Genomic DNA, 21228 nt, shown 5'->3' on the forward strand with positions numbered 1-21228 from the left:
AAGCATTGGACTGGATCATTTCGTTCCTCGCTGGAAGAACTCAGAGAGTCCGCCTCCCCCCTTTTAAGTCAGAGGCCACCGAAGTCATCTGCGGCGTCCCGCAAGGATCATCCCTCAGCCCCACCCTCTTCAACGTCTACATGAGCCCCCTCGCAACCATTGCACGTCAACACAACCTCAACATCATCTCCTACGCTGATGACACTCAGCTGATCCTCTCACTCACCAAAGACCCAACCACCGCCAAAACCAACCTACACGAAGGGATGAAAGAAGTAGCCGAGTGGATGAAGCACAGCCGTCTGAAACTGAACTCGGACAAAACGGAAGTCCTCATCTTAGGCTCATCCCCTTCCGCCTGGGACGACTCTTGGTGGCCAACGGCCCTAGGAAAAGCCCCCATACCGACGGACCATGCACGGAACCTGGGCATCATCCTGGACTCCTCACTCTCGATGACCAGACAAGTCAACGCCGTCTCATCTTCATGCTTCAACATCCTACGTATGCTCAAAAAAACATTTCACTGGATCCCCACCGAAACAAGAAAAACGGTTACCCACGCACTGGTTACAAGCCGCCTGGACTACGGAAACACCCTTTACGCCGGTTCCACCGCGAAACTACAGAAAAAAACTCCAACGCATCCAAAATGCTTCAGCCAGACTCATACTAGACATCCCCCGCACAGACCACATCTCCGCTCACCTGAAAGACCTTCACTGGCTCCCAGTCAACAAGAGAATAACGTTCCGTCTCCTCACCCACGCACACAAAGCCCTATACGAACTTGGACCTGATTGTCTCAACACGCGCCTTTCCTTTTACACCCCCACCCGCCAGCTGCGTTCGTCCAACCAAGCCCTCGCCGCTGTTCCGCGCATCCACAAAGCCACCATGGGAGGAAGATCCTTCTCCTACTTAGCGGCCAAGACCTGGAATTCCCTCCCCATCCACCTCCGCCTTACTCAAAACCACCTAGCCTTCAGAAAACAACTTAAAACATGGATATTCGATAAGTAAACCTCCCCCCCCCCTTCCTCAAGCGCCTTGAGACCCTATGGGTATGTAGTGCGCTATATAAATTCTGACTTGACTTGACATGCTTGAATAATTTCCCGTCGTCGAAGTGGGAGTCCCACAGTACATACAATAGTAGTAAGACATATATACATAAAGAGATATATATATATATATATATATTACCTACTGGCGGTTGCCAGTAGGTATATATAGTTAGGATTTTTTCTCTATGGGATTTTTGAAAATTCTATGTCTAATAACTTTGGCGTTTGTGGACGGAATTGGCTGAAATTTTCAGGAAAATGGAACATTTTGTTTCTGAGCAGCCCCTGAAAATTTGGGGGGGGTTCGTCAAGGGGGGGCCCGAGAAAAGAGGGGGGTCCCAAAACGTGTTTTTAACATTGAGTTTTCCATAGGGCGGTTGGCCTCACTTTTAGCCCGAACGGCTGAATGGATTTGCACGAAACTTGGCAAAATTGTAGGGACTGGTAGCCCGATGTGCCTTTGCTAGGTCTCAATATATGTGCTCCAGTGGATTTTGAGAAATTAACGTTCAAAAAAAGATATATATCTGTAACAGCGCTCCGCTTCGCGTACTTTTCGCGTAACGGAGCTTTGCGAAGCTGATTGGTTCTCCGGCGTCTGTAAACATTCCAAACAGTCCGTAGCGGCCGCCATCTTGTCTCTCGGTAGGATCGAGAGACAAGAGGAGGCCAAAGCGAAGGGGCAAATGACCATAAGGGGGCATAGTAGATCCTCCCTGACCCCCTAGGTTTGATGTGGAGGTTTTAAAAGGGCCCCGCGGGGCAAAAAAAAAAAATAATAATAATAAAACGGCTGAATGGATTTGCACGAAACTTGGCAAAATTGTAGGGACTGGTAGCTCGATGTGCCTTTGCTAGGTCTCAATATATGTGCTTCAGTGGATTTTGAGAAATTAACGTTCAAAAAAACATATCTGTAACAGCGCTCCGCTTCGCGGAGATAAAATTATCTCTGTATTACCTAGCTGTTGCTAACACCAGTTAGCGACCGCTAGTAGGAGATAGCGACCATCTTGGGCCCCACTTTGCATGTCAGTGATATTTATCACTAATGACATACAAAGTGGGCATGCCAAGATGTTAGCGACTTGAAACAGTCGCTAACATCGCTATCTCCTATTACCAACTTTTGAAGATATTCGCGCAAAGCGCGAATATCTCCAAAAGCTACCACCTGCCCTGAGCAGTTCTTAGCCATGTTATCCAATGGGAGGTGGATAACATGGCTAAGAGCATTAGCTCGGTAATGCATGAATATCGCTGAGTTTTCAGCGATATTAATGCATTGCGGTCGTTTTTTATGGCATTTGCGATAAACCTTGATAATAGCAAGGTTTATCTGCGATAATTTCTGACGATGCTTAGCGGTGAAAAATTCGTTGCTAAGCATCGTTAGGGATAAATATCGCTTAACTTTGGTAATATGCCCCAACGTCTGTTAACGTTCGATTCGAAGGAAATCAGGAAGTGTTGAAAAACATTGTCTGCGCCATCTTGCCTTTTTTCAAATGCCACACTTTTGTCGTGCACGGCAGCCATTTTAGATGTCGATCCTTAGCATGGCTCCCCACCCTCGCAAGCATCTCCCCCAGGCACTGGTCACCCCCGCTCTCTGTCTTATGCATGGGTAATAAACCTCCCCCCATCTGCGCTGCTCTTCCCTGAGAATCACACCCTGTGCCCGCCCGACACCTCCCTTTCGCCCTATTCACTACCGCACCCTCTGACACTCCTTTTCCTCTGTGTCCGATTGTCCAGGCCGGTCCTAGGCTATCAGCTAGCCCTGCAGATGTAGTTTATGGCCCCAGCTGTAAAGAATCACCCCTCTTCAAAGGAGTTATAGTAGATCAAGGCCCACACTCGATGAGATCCGTCACAGCACACGCGTTCCTACTATCTGAAAACCATCCTGTATTGTGATTGGGGAGGGGACCGAGCCTGAAGCGGAAGATTCCAGGGATGACTCTTTGTACATCAAAGTTTTTACAATTATGTGTCACATTAAAAATATATAGCACTCCAACAAAGTAGTAAGATTATAAAACTTTAATAACTTATAAATATATACAACAAAACAAAAACAGTAAAAACATATAAACATTTTTAGGGAAAAACAACGAAGTAGCGGTCGGCTGTGCGAATAGTCCCAACAGAGCATAACGTCCAGATTTCTGGACGGCACCCAGGTGATGTTGCCTGGGTGCCGCACTGATTTCGGCATCCGGCGTGGGGCGTCGCGGGGGGTGGGTCATCAGTAGCAAACTGTTGTGCGAATAGTTCCAAGGCAGCAGAACGATGGCACCAAGGTGATGTCCAGTAAGTTGCCAGTAAGTGATGTCATCAGTGATGTCACTGACCATGTCATGAATGATGTAATATGTGACATCATCAGCAGTGGATTGCGGGTGCGCGATATATAGTTAGTGCAACTAACTATATATGGAATTTCAATGGTTTTGTGTGGGTAAAATAAGGTTTTTTAAATGCTAATTCCTAACGATATATGGTCTATAACCTATGGTTTTTTCAGTGAATTTTCAAGGTTTTGTAAATGCTAATTCCTAACTATATATGGTCTATAACCTATGGTTGTTTCAGTGAATATATATATATATATATATATATATATATATATATATATATATATATATATATATATATATATATATACACACACACACACACACACACATACATAAGTATAATATAAAACTATAAAAAACTATGCATATTGAAAAGTAAAATGTTTTAAAAGTACCATAGAACAGCATTGGCCCATAGGAAGCATTGAGGGAGAGCTCACTTTAGCAACATATCCATGTCATTATAATGGTCCACATTCCAGCCAATCAGGCTGTAGCACCCTCTAGAACCTTCTCCTCAGAAGCTCAAGCCCTCAGATTTTCGTAGCACAAGAGTGACCAAAGAGTGCATGAGGAGAAGCAAGCCTCTGAGGGGAGGAGGGGTGGGTCGCATGTGAATCTATGAAAGACACCAATACTGGAGAACCACAGTTTACAGGTAAGTAACTTTTGTTCTTCTCCAGTATTAGGGTGTCTTTAATAGATTCACATGCTTGAATAAGAATAGAAAGCAGTAAGCCATAATATAAGAATCATAAAAGGCAGTAATGAAAAATGCAAGCATAGAAATACATACTGGTAACATGTATTATTTGCACAAGAGAAACCTTTTATGATAGGAGGCGGGAAGCAACAGAGGCTCACCTTTATCTGAAGAGATTACGTAGCACCGCTTGACCCACAGCAGTGTCAGCAGCATCAGCCGACTCCAGACAGTAGTGCCTCGTGAACGTGTGCCTACTGGACCACGTTGCAGCCCTGCATAACTGTGGTAGAGGCACCCCAGCAAACAGGGCAGTAGAGGATGCTACTGCTCTCGCCGAGTGTGCTCGCACCGGAGCAGAAAGAGGCTTGCCAGCCCGTTGATGGCAGAAGGAAATGGCAGACGAGATCCAGCGAGTGATGATCTGCTTGGTGATCGGATGCCCTTTGCGCATCCGCCCATAGGCCACGAAGAGTTGGTCTGACTTTCGAAAAACAGCAGTGCGCTGAATATAGAATTTAAGGCAGCGCTTCAGATTTAGTGAATGAAGAGTGCGCTCAGCGGGAGACTAAGGGTTAGGAAAGAGTCTTGAGTATTACAGGTTCATTAAGGTGGAAGTCTGATGGAACCTTTGGTATAAACGTAGGGTTTGTACGCAGCACAACAGCGTCCTTTGTAAACTGCAGAAAAGGTGGCTGGATAGTAAAAGCTTGTATGTCGCTAACTCGCCGGGAGGATGCAAGTGCGAGTAGGCGGGAAACCTTCCAAGAAAGGAATTTGAAATACGCTGAGTGGATTGGTTCAAATGGAGGCTTAAGCAGCTGAGCCAAGACGAGATTCAGGCGCCATGCAGGAGGAGGACGCCGGATAGGTGGAAACATTCAGAATAGACCGTTAAAAAATTGCCAACTAATCCGAGGAGTATAGAGACGTGGAACCATCATGTCGAAAACGGGAAAGTGCAGCCATCAAGACCTTCAGAGTGGAATGAGAAAGGCCCAACTTTGCCAGCAGAAGGAAAAAAGGTAAAATCTGCTCAGGGGTGGCGAGCATAGGGTCAATGTCTTCAGAGTGGCACCAAATACAAAAGTGTTTCCATTTTAATTTGTGAATTTTGATGGTAGAAGGAGCTCGTGCATGAGCGAGGACCTCCCGACTGTCCGGTGCAATAGTTAAATGGGCAAACTCAAGGTGCTCAGGTTCCAAGCAGTGAGCTGGATTTCAACGTTCGGACTGAAACAGACAGTTTTGTGCGCAGTAGAGCCACCATATTTGAAATGCGTGCGTGACGTTCTGTTGAAACAAACACTCTTGCTAGATTTGTATCTATCAACGCTCCCAGAAAGACTCGTTTTTGAGCTGGAAGGATTGTGATTTTTCATGGTTGATGGAGACCCAAGTCTTGGAAGACTGACAGGCAAGTTTGAGTGTGTTGCTTTGCTGCAAGAAAGGTTGGGGCCTTTATCAGGCAATCGTCCAAATAGGGATATGTTTGTATGCCTTGCAGGCGTATATATAAGCCGCTACCGGAGCCATGATCTTTGTGAAGACCCTTGGTGCGGAACGAAGGCCAATAGGCAGAACTTTGAATTTTGAAATGTTATTTCCTACTTTGAAGCGGAGGAATCTTATTTGCCTCCGATGGATTGGCACATGAAAATATGCATCTTCGAGGTCGATTGTGGAGAGGAACTCATCGGGATTTAGGAAATGCAAGATTTCCGCCAATGTCAGCATTGGAAAAGTTTGAGATTTGATGAATTTGTTGAGGACCCTGAGGTCTAATATTGGGCGCCACTCTCTTGATTTCTTTCGGACTAGAAAAAAATCGGGAATAAAATCCTGGCCCCTGTTGTGATTGGGGAACCACTTCGACTGCTCCTTTTCGAATCATGACTGCAACTTGCACAAACAGTTCCTTTAAGTGTGTTGGAGGGGGACCTGCGGGTGGGAGGGAACTTGGTAAATTCAAGAGCGTGGCCTCTTGAAATTACATCCAAGACCCAACGATCCAATGTTATCTTTGACCAGTTGTAAGAGCATTGGGAGATTCGACCTCCAATCTTCGCAGTAGGATGTGCGGTGGTATTGAAAAAGTCATTGTTTTTTAGAGGAACCTCCACCCCTGTAGGTGGATTTTCTTCTATACTGCTTCGAATCAGTTTGTCTGGCTTGACTCTGGTTGGAGTAACGCTGTCTGTTGTCACCATAGGAGCGGTATTGCGTGGAAGAGCCACAAAAAGAGGATGATGAGCCCCGGCCACGTGCTCCACGAAAAGGCCGCTTTCGGTATTGTTATGTTATATAAGATTTTATAGCGCGCTCAATTACTACTTGAGTATCCTGGCACGGAGGGGTGATGCAGCAAGGCAGAAGCTACTTAGAAAAGACAGAAAGTTAAGCTGACTTTTTTTTTTGTTTAAGAAGTTTTTTATTAGCATTTTTGGATTCACTACAATACAAAGGTCATAAATAAGTCGAAAACTAATAATATACAATAATGTGTACCGAAACAATTGCATTGAGTAATAAAACCAAATGATAATCAAAAGAGATATATAAAGGTGGAAAAAGGGGAAAGACAAGTGAAAAAGAAAGGGAAAAAAAAAGAGGAAACAGAGTAGAGAGGAAAGAGAAAAGAGACAAAAGGAGAAGAAAGAAAAAGCGGACATTTTAAACAGATGAGTCTTAAGCGCTTTTTTAAAGAGCGAATAGGTCTGATTGGCCCGAAGGGCCAAAGGTAGAGAGTTCCAGGCCACAGCGGCTTTAACCGCAATGGATTGTCCACCGAAACGGTAGCGTTTGAATCGTGGAACCGCCAACCGAAATTGGATGGCAGGGCGCAAGGGCCGATTAGGAAGGTAGAAAGAAAAGCGTTTCCTCAGATAGAGAGGACTTTGATCATGAATGGCTCTATGGGCGAAGGTAAGGGTCTTAAAGATAATCAGTTGAGCCATCGGAAGCCAATGAAGACTACGCAGGTGGAGACGAACACTGGTCCTCCTGGAGATGTTAAAAAGGAGTCTGGTCGTCGCATTTTGGATTATCTGAAGACGGTTAGTCAAATAAGCCGCGGAGCCACAAAACAGGGCATTGGCGTAGTCAAGGCGAGAGAGAATAAGTGCTCTCGCCACTGTTTCTCTCGCCATTCTAGGTAGAAGAGGGAAAAATTTGCGAAGAGCCTCAAGGGTGCCAAACCACCCGTAGGTAAGTTTTTTGATATAGGCCTCAAATTTGAAGTCTTCCCCAAACCACACCCCAAGATTTTTTGCAGGGTTACCCATGAAGCTAGGAAAGGGAGAGTCCACGGGCCACAGGGATTCTCAAAAATCTGAAGGAAACTGCCCATACAGAAGGATTTCGTCTTTTTCTTCATTGCACTTTAACTGGGTGGAAGCTAACCAAGTAAAAACTAAGGAGAGGCAGGTCTGGACAGGGGCAACATCTAAGTCCGTAGCAGGCCAGGTGAACAACAACTGTGCGTCTTCGGCATAGGCTATTATTTTGGCGCCAAGCTGTTCAGCCAAGACAATCAAAGGTGTCACATATATGTTAAACAGTAACGGACAAAGTTGATCCTTGGGGCACCCCGGTGGCAAGAAGCTTGGCCGATGACTCTAACGGGGGCAGCCAAACCTGCGGAGTCCGAAAAGAGAGAAAGAAAGTCAGCCACTCAAGAGCCAAACCAGAAACGCCAATGGCTGATAGACACAAAAGAAGAAGCTGATGGGGAACCGTATCGAACGCGGCAGAGAGGTATAATATTAGAGCCACTCTGCCGCCAGCGTCCAAACAGTCCCTAATGGCCTCTATAATTTCCAACAAAGCCGATTCAGTGCTGTGGGCAGTACGAAATCCGGACTGAGCCGGATGGAGGGCATTGGATGTTTCCACAAAGGTATTCAATTGGCGGAAAGCGGTCTTTTCACCAACTTTGGCCAACACTGGCAATAAGGAAATTGGCCGGTAGTTGGCTGAAACTTCCGCATACAGGCCAGCTTTCTTCAGCAGTGGCAAAAGTTTGGAGTGCTTCCAGCAATCCGGAACTGTTGCCGATTTAAAAGAGAGACTGACAATTTCGGTAACCTAATGACATACCACCTCGGCCACACTGCCGAGAACGCGGGCGGGACAAGGATCGGTAGGTGATGCTGATTTCAGAGATTTTAAAACTGCTAAGATGTTAGCTCCAGAGGGTGGAGCAAATTCCTCAAAGGTGAAGGCCGTAGAAAAAGAGGGAGAGGAATGAACAAGAGCTAAAAGGCTCTGACTGACGCAGGTGGTCCGCAAACTGGCCTGAATCCCTGCTATTTTGTTTTCAAAGAATGACAAGTCCTCACACCAGCGCCCAGAAGATGGCAATACTGGTTGCTCGGCGCAAGGAGCAAGAAAGCTGTTAACAATAGCAAAAATGTCCCTACTGTTATTCTTGGCCTTGGAGATCCTACCCGCGAAATATTCACTCTTAGCCATCCTGATACTACCATAGTATTGGAGAGTTCCTTAGGCACGAGCAGTGTCTTTTTTGAAGGACTCCAAGGCATCATGCTTTCCGAAAAGGGATTCCCCGTCAAAAGGCAAGTCGAGTATTTTGGCTTGCACTTCATGTCGAAAAAACTTGGCCTTAAGCCAACCCTGCCTTCTTAAGACTGCGGCGCCCGCCAGTTGTCTAAATCCTGTAGAGGAAATATCAATGGCGCAATCGATAATTTCCGATGAAATCTTTTCACCCTCTTGCAGAATTTTTAGTGCCTCCGAGATCTCGGACCACATTTGGCGGTCATATCGACCTAGGATGGCCAGCGAATTTGTCGCCCTGACTGTAGTGGCGGCCATGGTTGAGAATTTCTTGCCGATGGCGTCTAGGCGTCAACCTTCCGGGTCAGGCGGGGATGTCAATGGAGAAGACGGATTACGTGATCTCTTCTGGGCCGCCTGCGTAATAACAGAGTCTGGCTTAGGTTGGGAGACAAGGCAGGCAGGTGAACTTTCAGGCGCCTTGTACTTTTTGTCTATTCATGGAAGTACGGCCGGAACTGAATTAGGTCGCTGCATGAGTTTAAGGCCTTCCTGCCATATGAAGTCTAAAATTGGAATGGCATGTACTTGCTTTAAAGAACAAGTTACTTACCTTCGGTAACGATATATCTGTAAGAAACAGTAGTTAGTATTAGATTCCTTACCTTAGAATATCCCCAGGCGTCAGTCTGGATCCGGAAACTTTTGCGTAGCAGTACCCCTGCGCGTCGGTAGGCGTCGTCTGCAGGCGTCCCCTGCGGCTCCGCGTCGTCGGCGTCGTGCGCCGTGATGACGTCGCTGGAGTATATAGACGCCGCCTCCGCGCGCTGACGTTAGTTCTTTGCACACAGCTTTTCCGCGCCAGAACACGCAGAGCCATGTGAGAACTAACACTGGTGCCATTTGAAACTAGGGCCCTGAAAGGGATGACCTTAACCCTAGGTATCAGTTCGCAGAACGGGGAGGACGGGTGGGGGCGGTAAGGAATCTAATTCTAACTACTGTTTCTTACAGATATATCGCTACCGAAGGTAAGTAACTTGTTCATCTGAAAGAAACAGGTTAGTATTAGATTCCTTACCTTAGAATAGATACCCCAGTAATACCAACCCCGGTGGTGGGTCTGCGAACCAATACAAACCTACACCAGAAAGTCCTGGAGGACCGAACGGCCAAAGAAGCCATCCCTCCGGACTTGACTGTCCAGGCAGTAGTGCCTCGCAAAGGTGTGCAGCGAGGCCCACGTAGCCGCCTGGCAAATGTCCTGCAAAGGGACTCCCCGGCCCAGGGCAGTAGTAGCCGCCGTGGCCCGAGTGGAATGGGCCCTCAGCCCAACAGGAGGCTCCTTCCGAGCCAAAGAGTAGCATGCTTTGATGCACAGGACGACCCACCGAGAGATGGCTCGTTTCTGTACCGCCCTTCCCTTCTTCTCACCCACGTAGCCAACAAACAGTTGGTCATCCACCCGGAACTGGCGTGTGCGATCCATGTAAATGAAAGCGCACGTTTTGGGTCCAGACGATGGAGCCGCTCTTCATCCTTTGAAGGATGCGGAGGCGGGAAGAAGGAGGGTAAGGTGATGGACTGCCCGATGTGAAAAGCAGAAACTACTTTGGGCAGGAAAGAAGGCCTAGTCCTAAGAAGCACCTTGTCAGGATGGACGGACAAGAAAGGAGGTTTAACAGAAAGAGCCTGGAGCTCACTCACTCTCCTGGCAGAGGTGATGGCAACCAGGAAGGCCGTCTTTAAAGTGAGAAGACAGAGAGGACAGGAATGAAGCGGCTCAAAGGGAGCGCACATCAAGAATGTCAGAACGAGGTTCAAGTCCCACTGAGGCATCACGAACGGAACAGGAGGATACATGTGCGTGATGCCTTTCAAGAATCTCAGTACAATAGGGGACTTGAATAAGGATGGCTGATCAGGTAGCCTTAAGAAGGCGGAAAGGGCAGAAAGGTAGCCCTTGATAGTGCCCAGAGCAGAGCCCTGCTGGGCAAGAGAAAGAAGGAAGAGGAGAACCTCGGAAAGAGGGGCAGAAAGGGGATCCACAGCCTTTGGTGTGCACCATGCCACAAATCTTTTCCACCGGCAGGCGTATACCGACTTTGTGGAGGGACGCCTGGCTGCCAGAATCACATCACAGACTTCAGGAGGCAAGTCGAATGGCCTCAACTGTCGCCGCTCAATCTCCACGCATGGAGGTGGAGGCTGGACAGGTTCGGGTGGAGGACCGTCCCCTGCTGCTGCGACAGAAGGTCCTCCTGAAGGGGCAGGCGGATCGAGGGACCGACTGACATGCTGAGTAGCTCGGGATACCAGTATCTTCGAGCCCAGTCCGGAGCCACAAGGATAACTTGGGCCCGGTCGCGCCTGATCTTCTTCAGCACTCTGGGCAGAAGTGGTATAGGCGGAAAGGCGTACAACAGACCGCAGCTCCACTCGCGCCGAAAGGCGTCGCCGAGCGAGTGCCGTCTTGGAAACTCCAACGCGCAGAACTGATGACATTGCGCGTTCTCTTCTGTGGCGAATAGATCTAACCAAGGCTCTCCCCATTGCGGAAAGAGGCCGTTCGCCACGTCCGAGTTCAGACGCCATTCGTGATCCACCGAGCACCGACGGCTGAGTTCGTCCGCCCTGGCGTTCAGAGAACCTGCCAGGTGTTGAACCGTCAGAGTCACACCCTGACGTTCCAGCCATTGCCAGAGGCGCAGAGCCTCCTGGCAAAGGGTCCACGACCCCACACCGCCCTGTTTGTTGCAGTACCACATGGCGGTGGTGTTGTCCGTGAACACCTGCACTACACTCCCGTTGACAAAGGGGAGGAATGCCTTCAGTGCTCGCGAATCGCCCGCAGCTCCAACATGTTGATATGGAGCCGGGACTCCGCCGGAGACCAGATGCCTCTGATCTCCGCCTCTCCCAAGTGGCCACCCCAGCCCTGGAGGGACGCGTCCGTCACAACCACGTGCTCCGGTTGGGGAAGGGAGAGGGATCTGCCTCTGACCCAATCGCGGTCCGTAAGCCACCACTGCAACTGTCTCGCAGTGCCCTCCGAGATCAGGACATGGTCGGACAGGTTGCCCTGATGCTGGGCCCACTGAAACTTCAGGTCCCACTGCAGAGCCCGCATCCGCCACCTGGCGTGATGCACCAGAAGGATGCAGGAGGCCATCAGCCCCAGAAGCCGCAGCGTCAACCTGACCGAAATCCGGGACAACGGCTGAAAGATGGGAATCAGAGCCTGAATATCCCGGACCCGCCGTTCCGGAGGGTAAACCCGAAACTGCGCCGAGTCGAGAACCGCTCCGATGAAAAGGAGCTTTTGAGAGGGACACAGGTGTGATTTCGGCACATTGATGGAAAACCCCAGCTCGTGCAGGAGGTCTGCCGTCATCTGAAGGTGGTGGACGACTGTTTGGGGCGAGCCCGCCTTCAACAACCAGTCGTCGAGGTAGGGGAAGACCGAAACCCCTAACCGGCGCAGATGAGCTGCGACCACCGCCATCACTTTCGTGAACACCCGTGGGGCGCTGGTAAGGCCGAATGGGAGCACGATAAACTGAAAGTGCTCGTGGCCTACCGTGAACCGCAGGTAACGCCGGTGGGCCGGCAGGACGGAGATGTGAAAATACGCATCCTGCAAGTCCAACGCTACCATCCAGTCTTGTGGGTCTAGAGCAGCCAAGACCTGAGCCAAAGTCAACATCTTGAACTTCTCCTTCCGGAGGAAGCCGTTGACGTCCCGTAGGTCCAAGATAGGACGAAGGCCCCCCTTTGTCCTTCTTGGGCACCAGAAAGTAGTGGGAGTAGCAACCACACCCTACTTCTGGCCCAGGAACACGCTCGATGGCCCCCTTGGCCAAGAGGGCCGTAACTTCCTCCTGCAGAAGTGTCAAGTGGTCCCCCGACACACGGTGGTTCTGCGGTGGCATGGCTGGAGGGGTGGACTCGAAGGGGAGGGAGTAGCCCCTTCGGACGAGCTGCAGCACCCACCTGTCCGATGTAATCGTGCGCCAGTGGGAGTGGTGATGACGAACCCTGCCACCCACTGGCGTCACATGGGCCCGAAAGCTCGGACTAGGAAGATTTGGAGGCTGCAGCGGGGGGAGGTGTGGACTGACCTCGCCGCTGCCCTCTACCGCCACCACGGCGGAAACCACGGCCGCCACCGCGCTGGGGAGCGTTCTGCGGCGCGTGGCTGGCAGCACGCGTGGGACCGCCCCTTCCTTGGCCACGAAAGGGGCGAAACGAACCCTGCTGCTGGGTCGAAAGACCCAAGGACTTGGCCGTGACCCTGGAGTCCTTGAAGCGCTCAAGCGCGTTGTCCGCCTTGTCACCGAACAGGCGACTGCCATCGAAAGGCATGTCCATGAGGGCAGTCTGGACATCCGGCGAGAAGTTGGCGGATCTCAGCCAAGCATGGCGACGAATCGCCACCGTCGTGGACATAGCCCGTCCCAGCGAGTCGGTCGTGTCAAGACCACACCTAATCGAATACCTCGCCGCGTCCCGGCTTTCAACCAAGGCCTGGTTGAGCTTGTCCCGCACCTCCTGCGGGCACTGCGGCAGACACTCCGCGACCGTGTCCCACAGAGAGTGGGTGTAGCGGCCCAAGAGGCATGCGGTATTACAAGACCGCAGTCCAGCACTCAAAGACGAAAAGACCTTCTTGCCAAATTGGTCATATCGCTTCGATTCCCGATCGGGCGGAGCCGACGGGAATGCGGACTGGGAAGTGGAGGCCTGGATCACCAGACTCTCCGGGGAGGGATGGGTGGAAAGGAAGGCAGGGTCGTCCGAACACGGACGGTGACGCCTGGCAACGTTCCGGTCAACCGGTGCACCGGAAGCGGGCCTGGACCAGGTGCCCAAAAGGACATCCGTCAGGGCCTCATTAAATGGCAGCAGAGGCTCCTGTGGGCACGACTGCGGCTTAAATACTTCGGTGAGGATGTTAGGTTTAACCTTAGCGACGGGGAGCTCAAGGCGCAAAGCCTTGGCAGCCCTCATCAGGACCACCGAATAGGCAGCCCCCGCCTCCGACGCCACAGGGGAAGGCGAGACAAACCCAGGGTTGGGCGACTCGTCCAGACCACTGGCCTCACCTAAGTCACCTACCCAGTCCACGTCATACTGGCAGGCTCGTGACAAAGGGTCCTCAGACCCCTCCCAACCCTCTCCATATTCGTCCTCATCGCCATAGGACGAGTCGACGATGTAAACCGGCTCCTCGGAGCCAATGGGCCCTAACGGCGCCGGACTCGGCGTCGGACGACGCCGGTCCGACTCCGCGTCAGGAGTCAGAGAGGGATCGGGGGTGGCGCCGCCCGGCGCCGGCGCCGGGGACCCGACGCCGGCCAGAACCGACGGCGGAGTCACGGCGCCGCGCTGAGGCGGCACCACGGGTTGCCCCAATGGAATCGGCGCCAGGGAGGCCGGAGGACCAGCCGGCGACGACCCTGAAGGGCCCAGCGGCGCCGGGGCCGGAGCCGCCGGCGGCGCCGGGGCCGGAGCACTCGGCGGCGTCGGGGCAGGTGCACCCGAACCGCTCGGGCTCCCAGACGGGACCGACGGCCCCGCAGGCGCCGTAGGCCCCGCCGGAGGAGACCTCGCCCTCATAGCCATGAGGAACGCCTCAATCTCCTCACGCGACGCGCCTTCCCCAGGGACCGACGGGTATGGGGCAGACGGCGTCGGCGACCCACGCGGGGCCGCGGGGGTGGGGCCACCCGAACCCCCGGCCGCATCACGCGGGCGTCGGGGGGAGTCGGGGGTACGATGATGACGCCCCGACCTCTTGTGACGCTTACCTGATGAACCGGAGGAATGGTGGCGGCTCCGCGATCGCTCCCTCGACCTCCGACCGGACCGGGACCGCTCTCGACGCGGGGCCGACACTCGGAGTTCGAGCAGCTTGCGGGACCGCTCCCGTCTAGCTTTACCTGTCAAGGCCCGGCAGTCGACGCAAGACTCGACGTCGTGGTCCGCGCCCAGACACCGGAGGCAGAGTCGATGGTGGTCGGTGACCGACATCATTCGGTCGCACCCGTGGCAACTCTTAAACCCGGGCATCCTACCGGCACCTTGAAGAAGAGTTAAAGTTAACAAAACTAGGTCAAAAGACCGGAGTACTGCTCTTCGGATGTGCGCTAACTGGCGCGGAAAAAAGAAGAACTGACGTCAGCGCGCGGAGGCGGCGTCTATATACTCCAGCGACGTCATCACGGCGCACGACGCCGACGACGCGGAGCCGCAGGGGACGCCTGCAGACGACGCCTACCGACGCGCAGGGGTACTGCTACGCAAAAGTTTCCGGATCCAGACTGACGCCTGGGGATATTCTAAGGTAAGGAATCTAATACTAACCAGTTTCTTTCAGATGGCTGATCTTTAAAATCGTAGAGGAAACAATCCTCTTGCCTGGTGGTTAAAGGCAAGTGAAAGCGCTTCGCCACCTGTACCATCAAAAGATTAAATCCTCCTATGTCCACAGGAGGGGACGCCAGAGGGGAACCAGGAGGAGGGGACGGAGTCTAAGCCTGGTAATTGTCCCAATCCGTTAGAAGAGTGTCAACATCCTGGTCTGTATTATTGCCATCAGCATCATCGTCATCTGGAGGAACTGGGGACTGAGCTGGTGCAACCGGAACAGATGCTGGTACATACATACATACATATATATATATATATATATGTCCAAATGCAAATTTAACGCTGAAGGTCGCCCTGCCGGGTCGGGGCTCGTTGGCAGGCGTCACTGCCCATATATTCCAAATGACACGCTCTTCACCTTTAGAACAGCACTCGAGCCCACCAGCCAGTATTGCTTCAATATTCCTTTATCCAAAAGTGTCCATGGACAAAACAACCCCGCTACGCGTTTCGACATCTTGCAGTCTTAGTCATGCGGTGAAGTGAGGCCACTGTCAAGGAAACGGGAGGCCTGCCACGTCCTAATTGACTGAAAAAGGTAAAGCAGCCAGGGTTTTTGGGGAAAGTATTCTCTGCGCAGCCAGTCTTCAGCAACTTTTAAATCAAAGCTGTCTGTGGATGAGAAAGGCCAGCTCTCAAGTTAAACAAACATGCTGTGTGAACCGATGGATAATGAACAGTGAGTTTCAATAATAAATTCAAATATGAAAAGTGACAAATTTGGATTGCAGGAAATCAAACGAGGTGAACAATTGCAAAGCATTATGGATAATGTGGTCCGCGTATTATCATCGGTTGAACAACTTCAGTGATGAACCCGTGAAATGTGCTACTCAAGCAATATATAGTGGTCTAGTGAAGACCGGGTACTATGAACTAAAACTGCCACTGAATATACAAATACTTTACCATCAAACAGTTACTATAACTTTAAAAACAGCATATGCCGACCCGATCCCTGCAAGAGTCCTTCCATAGTGTCTACTAAGGAATTGTATATTTAAATGAGTGTACTGAATCACGCAGTATTACTGCATGACTAAGACTGCAAGATGTCGAAATGCGTAGCGGGGTTGTTTTTTCCATGGACACTTTTGAATAAAGGAATATTGAAGCAATACTGGCTGGTGGGCTCGAGTGCTGTTCTAAAGGTGAAGAGCGTGTCGTTTGGAATACATATATCTATCTATCTATGTATATCTATATCTATATCTATATCTATATCTATATCTATATGTATATCTTTATGTATATATGTGTCTTACTACTATTTTATGTACCGTGGGACTCCCACTTCGACGACGGGGAATTATTCAAGCATGTGAATCTATGAAAGACACCCCTAATACTGGAGAAGTCTGGGTCCCTCCTTCTTACCGATAGCAAAAGGTGGATAATGAGACTTGAAATTAAAATGTTTTCTTTTATCTATGATCTATTTGTAATTGAATGTATGAAAATATGCACACTTTATAAAGTCAAGGATTCATGATCAAACAAATTAAAATCCATAAACAGCATTTAAAAAAAAAACTTTGTTTTCCAGAATGAAGGTAATATGTATAAGGTTCTGGATGTCTGCTATCATCAGATGTAATTAGTTTGTTAGTTTGGGGAGTGTTGACCAGACAGTGGAAGTGCTGACGAACTGAGTTGGAGGAGATGTGTGAAGGTTTTTTTTCTGTATTAGGGAATTTGCCGGTATGGGGTGGCCCTGGGATGTGGGGATGGTTTGTTGGTGAGTGATTGTGCTGTATGCTTTGGGGTTTAGGAGATAGGAGGATTTCGGTATTGAAGGAAGTGTGGTGAGTTAGATTTGGGTCACGTGTGTGGGGAGAATTATCCTGGAGAAGTAAGGGATTTGTGTTTAGTGGCCATGGGGATCGACTGAACATACATTCTAGATTAAAGAAATGACAGCATTTTAAAAATCAACACACGGGTATTTTAAAAACAGCATGCAAGGTGCACATAGGTGAACTTGAAACTTGTGAAAGCAGATCAAAGTGCAGAATCCTAATTTAAGATATCTATTTCGCATCAGAAAGAAAGTTGAAAAGTAGAAAATGGCACGTGTGTAGATTATGTGTTAAGAGTACAGAAAGCCTGCTTGCATATGAAACTCATGAGTACATTCAGTGCAGCACACATTTTTATTTATACTATAAAGACTTTAAATTTGATCAAAGTTTTTTGTTTTTACCTTTCAGGTAGACAAAATTGTTGATTATTTCTAAAGCCGGATGTTCCTTCAGGTATTCAACTAAGTTTCCAGATTCTGTAATAGAAATGAAAAGTGGGGTAAGTAATAGCAAGAGTGAAGAACAAAACAGGTCTGTCTTTTTGTTGGAGAAAGTATTTGGTGATATGTAAACAACATGTATGGGTTACACCAGTGGTCCTAGGAAGAAAACTCCATGATGAAACATCATCCTTGGCAATAAATGGAGAATTAACAGTTAATTAAGCTAAACTATTAAGGAAGAGCTTTATGTAAAGGAGTGAGTGTAAGTGGTGAACTCAAAAGGCATAATCAATACCTTTGGCAAAGGGTCAGTATTTTCAGGGCATCTGTAAGAAGGTTTATGCGCACATAAGTCTTTACTTTGCGAACATAAAAAGTGGTAAATCTTGCATGTCGTCATAACATTTAATTAAACCATATGAACGTGCAATGGTGAATAGAAAATAAAATGTTTTCTTCATAGCACGGCACTCAAACAGATTGCTCTTCCTAAATCTCAAAAAACAATATATCTGCAATTATAAAGTTCTGTCAGCAACGTTTATACTGCCAAGAATACACACTGGGTCTCAGTTTAAAGCTAAGTGTTCTGTTTCATCTGCAGTCTACCAAAGAACTAACGACACATCACCACCAAAACCTTTTCGGAACATAATAGGGAAAACTAACCATCCATAATGGACAGCTCATTCTAGAAATGAGAACCTAGGAAAAACACATGAAAGCCATAGTTGGCCGGACTAAAATTAAACTCTCTTCATACTTGTATGTTTTTATGTCTAGGCTAGCGTACGCTGCGTATGCACAGTCTCGCTTGCGAGATCTTATGTTTTTAGGGTACTTTCACTAGTGAGGGTTAAGCCCGCCCCTCTTTTCCATTGGCTGGTGTCACTGTTCATGCCAAATGGTGGCCAGCCATTGGAAAAGAGGTCACAGTGACGTTCTCTTTTCTCTTCGGATGGACTTTACCGACTTACAGCTGGCGTAAAAGGTTTCTAATCTTCTTTATGGGTCCAAACAGATGGCCCAATATAGAAGATAATAAATCTTTTACATCAGCAGGAAGTCAGGCCAAGTCCGTCCAAGTGGGACGGACTACAAAGATAAAATGACGAGGTCATGGGAAGCGCTAGTTGTTTGTATAATTCCATCCAGGTGTCATTACTGAAGCAGAAAGCAGGTAAAATGGGAAATGCTTATTTTTTTGATTTGTCTCCCTGACCCAGACCCCCCCCGCCCCCCCATATATTTTAACCTGCGGGAATAGGGCCCGCCGAATCTTTTTCGCGGTGGTGAGCAGGGCCGCCATAGCAGTGCGTCTAACAGCGTCGCTCTGAATGGGTCTGCAGATGCGATTGGCACAGGTCGGAACATGCAGAGTCCTTGTTGTCTTAAGGAAAAAGAAGATTGGGAATTATGGAGGCTATACACAGTGGGTAGCGGCTTACACTAGAGATAAAGTGCTTTGAAGAGATCTGAGTCGCCGCTCGAGGAAAGCGTCCTGGGGCTTGAACGGCGCCAAGCACTGCCTAAAGCACTTAAACGACTGTTAATGGCAGATCTCTCGGGGATTAGGCTTTAATTATTTGCTTGTACTGTGAACGAGATGTTCTCTGGTTCGGGGGATGCGTAAGGGAAACAAATTCCGAGCAGTGAATGTCAGAGCAAGTGTTTGTTCTCACGCATGGTCGGTCCACGTTGCATGCTTCGGCCCAGAGCTGTGCTAGGCCCCTGTCACTGGGGCGTCTGTTCAGAACCCAGGGCGCCCCCGCAGGTAAATCCCGTGTTAGGAGCTCCGCCTGCGGAAAAATGTTCCTGGGGTCTTTGAAGAGATCATCACTTCGTACGCACTCTGTTTCCGAGCCCCATATGTTTCTGTAAGTGTTTTAAAAAGTTCCAGCGCTCCCATGATTGGCTGTCACATGGAGGGGCCTGCCAACAAGCCTAGATTGATGCTGGGTTAGACCAGCGGAGCACGTCTTTAGGGGCGGAGGACTGATGTCATAAGTATAAAGATACCTATGGTGTAAAATGGACGATGACAGCGCAGATAGATCCGACCCTGCGGATAGCAACAGAGCTTCCGTCTTACAGGGTGCCACCGCTTGTCACAGTGTGGGGCTCCCTGTAAACGGGTTGCATACGTCACACAGCATGCACCAAGCTTCAAACACATACAGACAAGCAGGTTTCCAGCTAATTGTTTTGAGGGTCTGCACAGCCGATGTCAAGTATAGCATCTACTACCTCCACAGAGCATCAGTGGCAGCCTTAAAAGCAAGGTCTTCTCTGAGAAGAGTGGGAGGAGGGGAGACGCAAGTTAAAGTGCCTCAGGCACTTCTCACATGGTGAAATATCTTCACTATTTGACAGGTCTACATTAATTATACCAGTCATGTACACCCTGATGACTGGGGGTACACCAACAGGATAAGTGGTGGAAAAGGTGTGGCAGCGACAAGGGGGACAGAGTTCAGAGGGGTGAAATCTTGAAAAGCAGCGTCTGACAGTCAACTTATACTTTGAATATGATTATTATATTATTTTAATTTTGCTGTCAAGAACTTGTTAATTAGGATAAATGTTCTAGTGAAACAGAGTGGTCACTTGCTGGGGGTCCCAAGTGGATAGAAGCTGGACCAGCGGGGTTGATGGGGATGGATAATGGCAATTCCGATGGAATTTTCCGTAATGTTGCAGGAGCTCGGGGGACCTTAATAGTCTGCGAAATAAGGCTCCCCTCCTGGTTGGTTGAGGGGTTGTTGGGGTTAAGAGGGGTGTAGGTGCTTGGGGAGGCTGCTGCAAAGAGACCGGTCAGCCCCGTTTAGGCACAGAGGCCTTAGAGTGGACTTTTTCCATTACCCAGAAGCCCTGCAGGCCCTCAAGTCCCCTCCCACCCCCCTCACCCCCTTCCCAACAGATTCTTACCCAGACATCTGCAGATTTTGTGTCCACGGCAATTTTTATGAGCACATATTACGCGAAGACAACTCTTGTGGTTAATGCTCTCATTGGATAGATCTGGGTTTTGTCTAGTCACAGTTTTGACTCCTACAATAGCATAGACGGTTAATGAGCCTTCTATAAAGCCAATTGTGTAACCTACAGATTTGTATTCTATGTCACTAAAGCATTCTGGGTGTTGTAATCCCGCTTTGCTATCACTGAAATAATCAGACTGTGTGTGTGGCTCCGTGTGTGTGGCTCCGTGTGTGTGTGTGTGCGCAAATGCAATAGGTCTCGTATTTGCGAGAGATTACGCTATTGGCATTGTAAAGGACAATGCAATTAATTGATCTGTTTTCAACCCATAAATAAAAACTTTGTCATTTACAATGCCAATAGCTCTAACTTTTTCGAAGGCGAGACCTATTGCATTGTAAATGCTAGTTGTTTACTTGGTGCCGTGAAGATTTCTAAACAGCTAAAGCAGTCTGCAGGCAGACATAAAAAGACAAACATATGTCAAAAAGTTGATTGCCTGTAACAATGAATTCCACGTCCTTTTGATACACATAGATAGCGGTTCCTCGCAACAAAAAGTGTTCTGCTTTTGTATACACCGTAACTAAAACGAAATTAATGGTTTATGTTACCACCCTCCATTGTTACTCTTTCCTTCTTCAATGTCATCAGAATTTCACCCCATGGGGAAAAAAAATCAATATTTCTGATTCTAGTGGCTCTAGAAAAATTCTAGCACTGCATGTAAATTCAGTCAAATGCTGTTCCTATTTGTGTGATTAAAGCAGAATTGCCTGAGTACCGCAATTGCATGTTTTACAATGTGTAAGAAATTCACACTTGTGTGAAAGGTTAAGATGCAAAGAGCAAGTTACTAGATGTTTTTGTTACTACCTAGCTACAACAATAGGGATATGGGAAAAAGCCCCTATTAAT

The 21228-nt window shown here is 48.9% G+C and overlaps 1 protein-coding gene across 8 annotated transcripts in view; it reads right to left on the reverse strand.

The window, feature by feature from the left end:
- The window catches only part of RBM44 (RNA binding motif protein 44), a 1911902-nt gene that overhangs the window by 1511179 nt on the left and 379495 nt on the right, over window positions 1-21228 (reverse strand). For 7 of the 8 annotated variants that reach the window (XM_078681327.1, XM_078681325.1, XM_078681323.1 and 4 more), the window contains one exon: window positions 17287-17361. In XM_078681327.1, the coding sequence (XP_078537453.1) occupies window positions 17287-17361 (75 nt within the window). Of the gene's footprint in view, window positions 1-17286; window positions 17362-21228 lie in introns of those variants that run through there. The other variant, XM_078681332.1, reaches the window with a different exon arrangement.

Source organism: Lissotriton helveticus, chromosome 3_1 (assembly GCF_964261635.1).
Source record: "Lissotriton helveticus chromosome 3_1, aLisHel1.1, whole genome shotgun sequence".
NCBI classification, from domain to species: domain Eukaryota; kingdom Metazoa; phylum Chordata; class Amphibia; order Caudata; family Salamandridae; genus Lissotriton; species Lissotriton helveticus.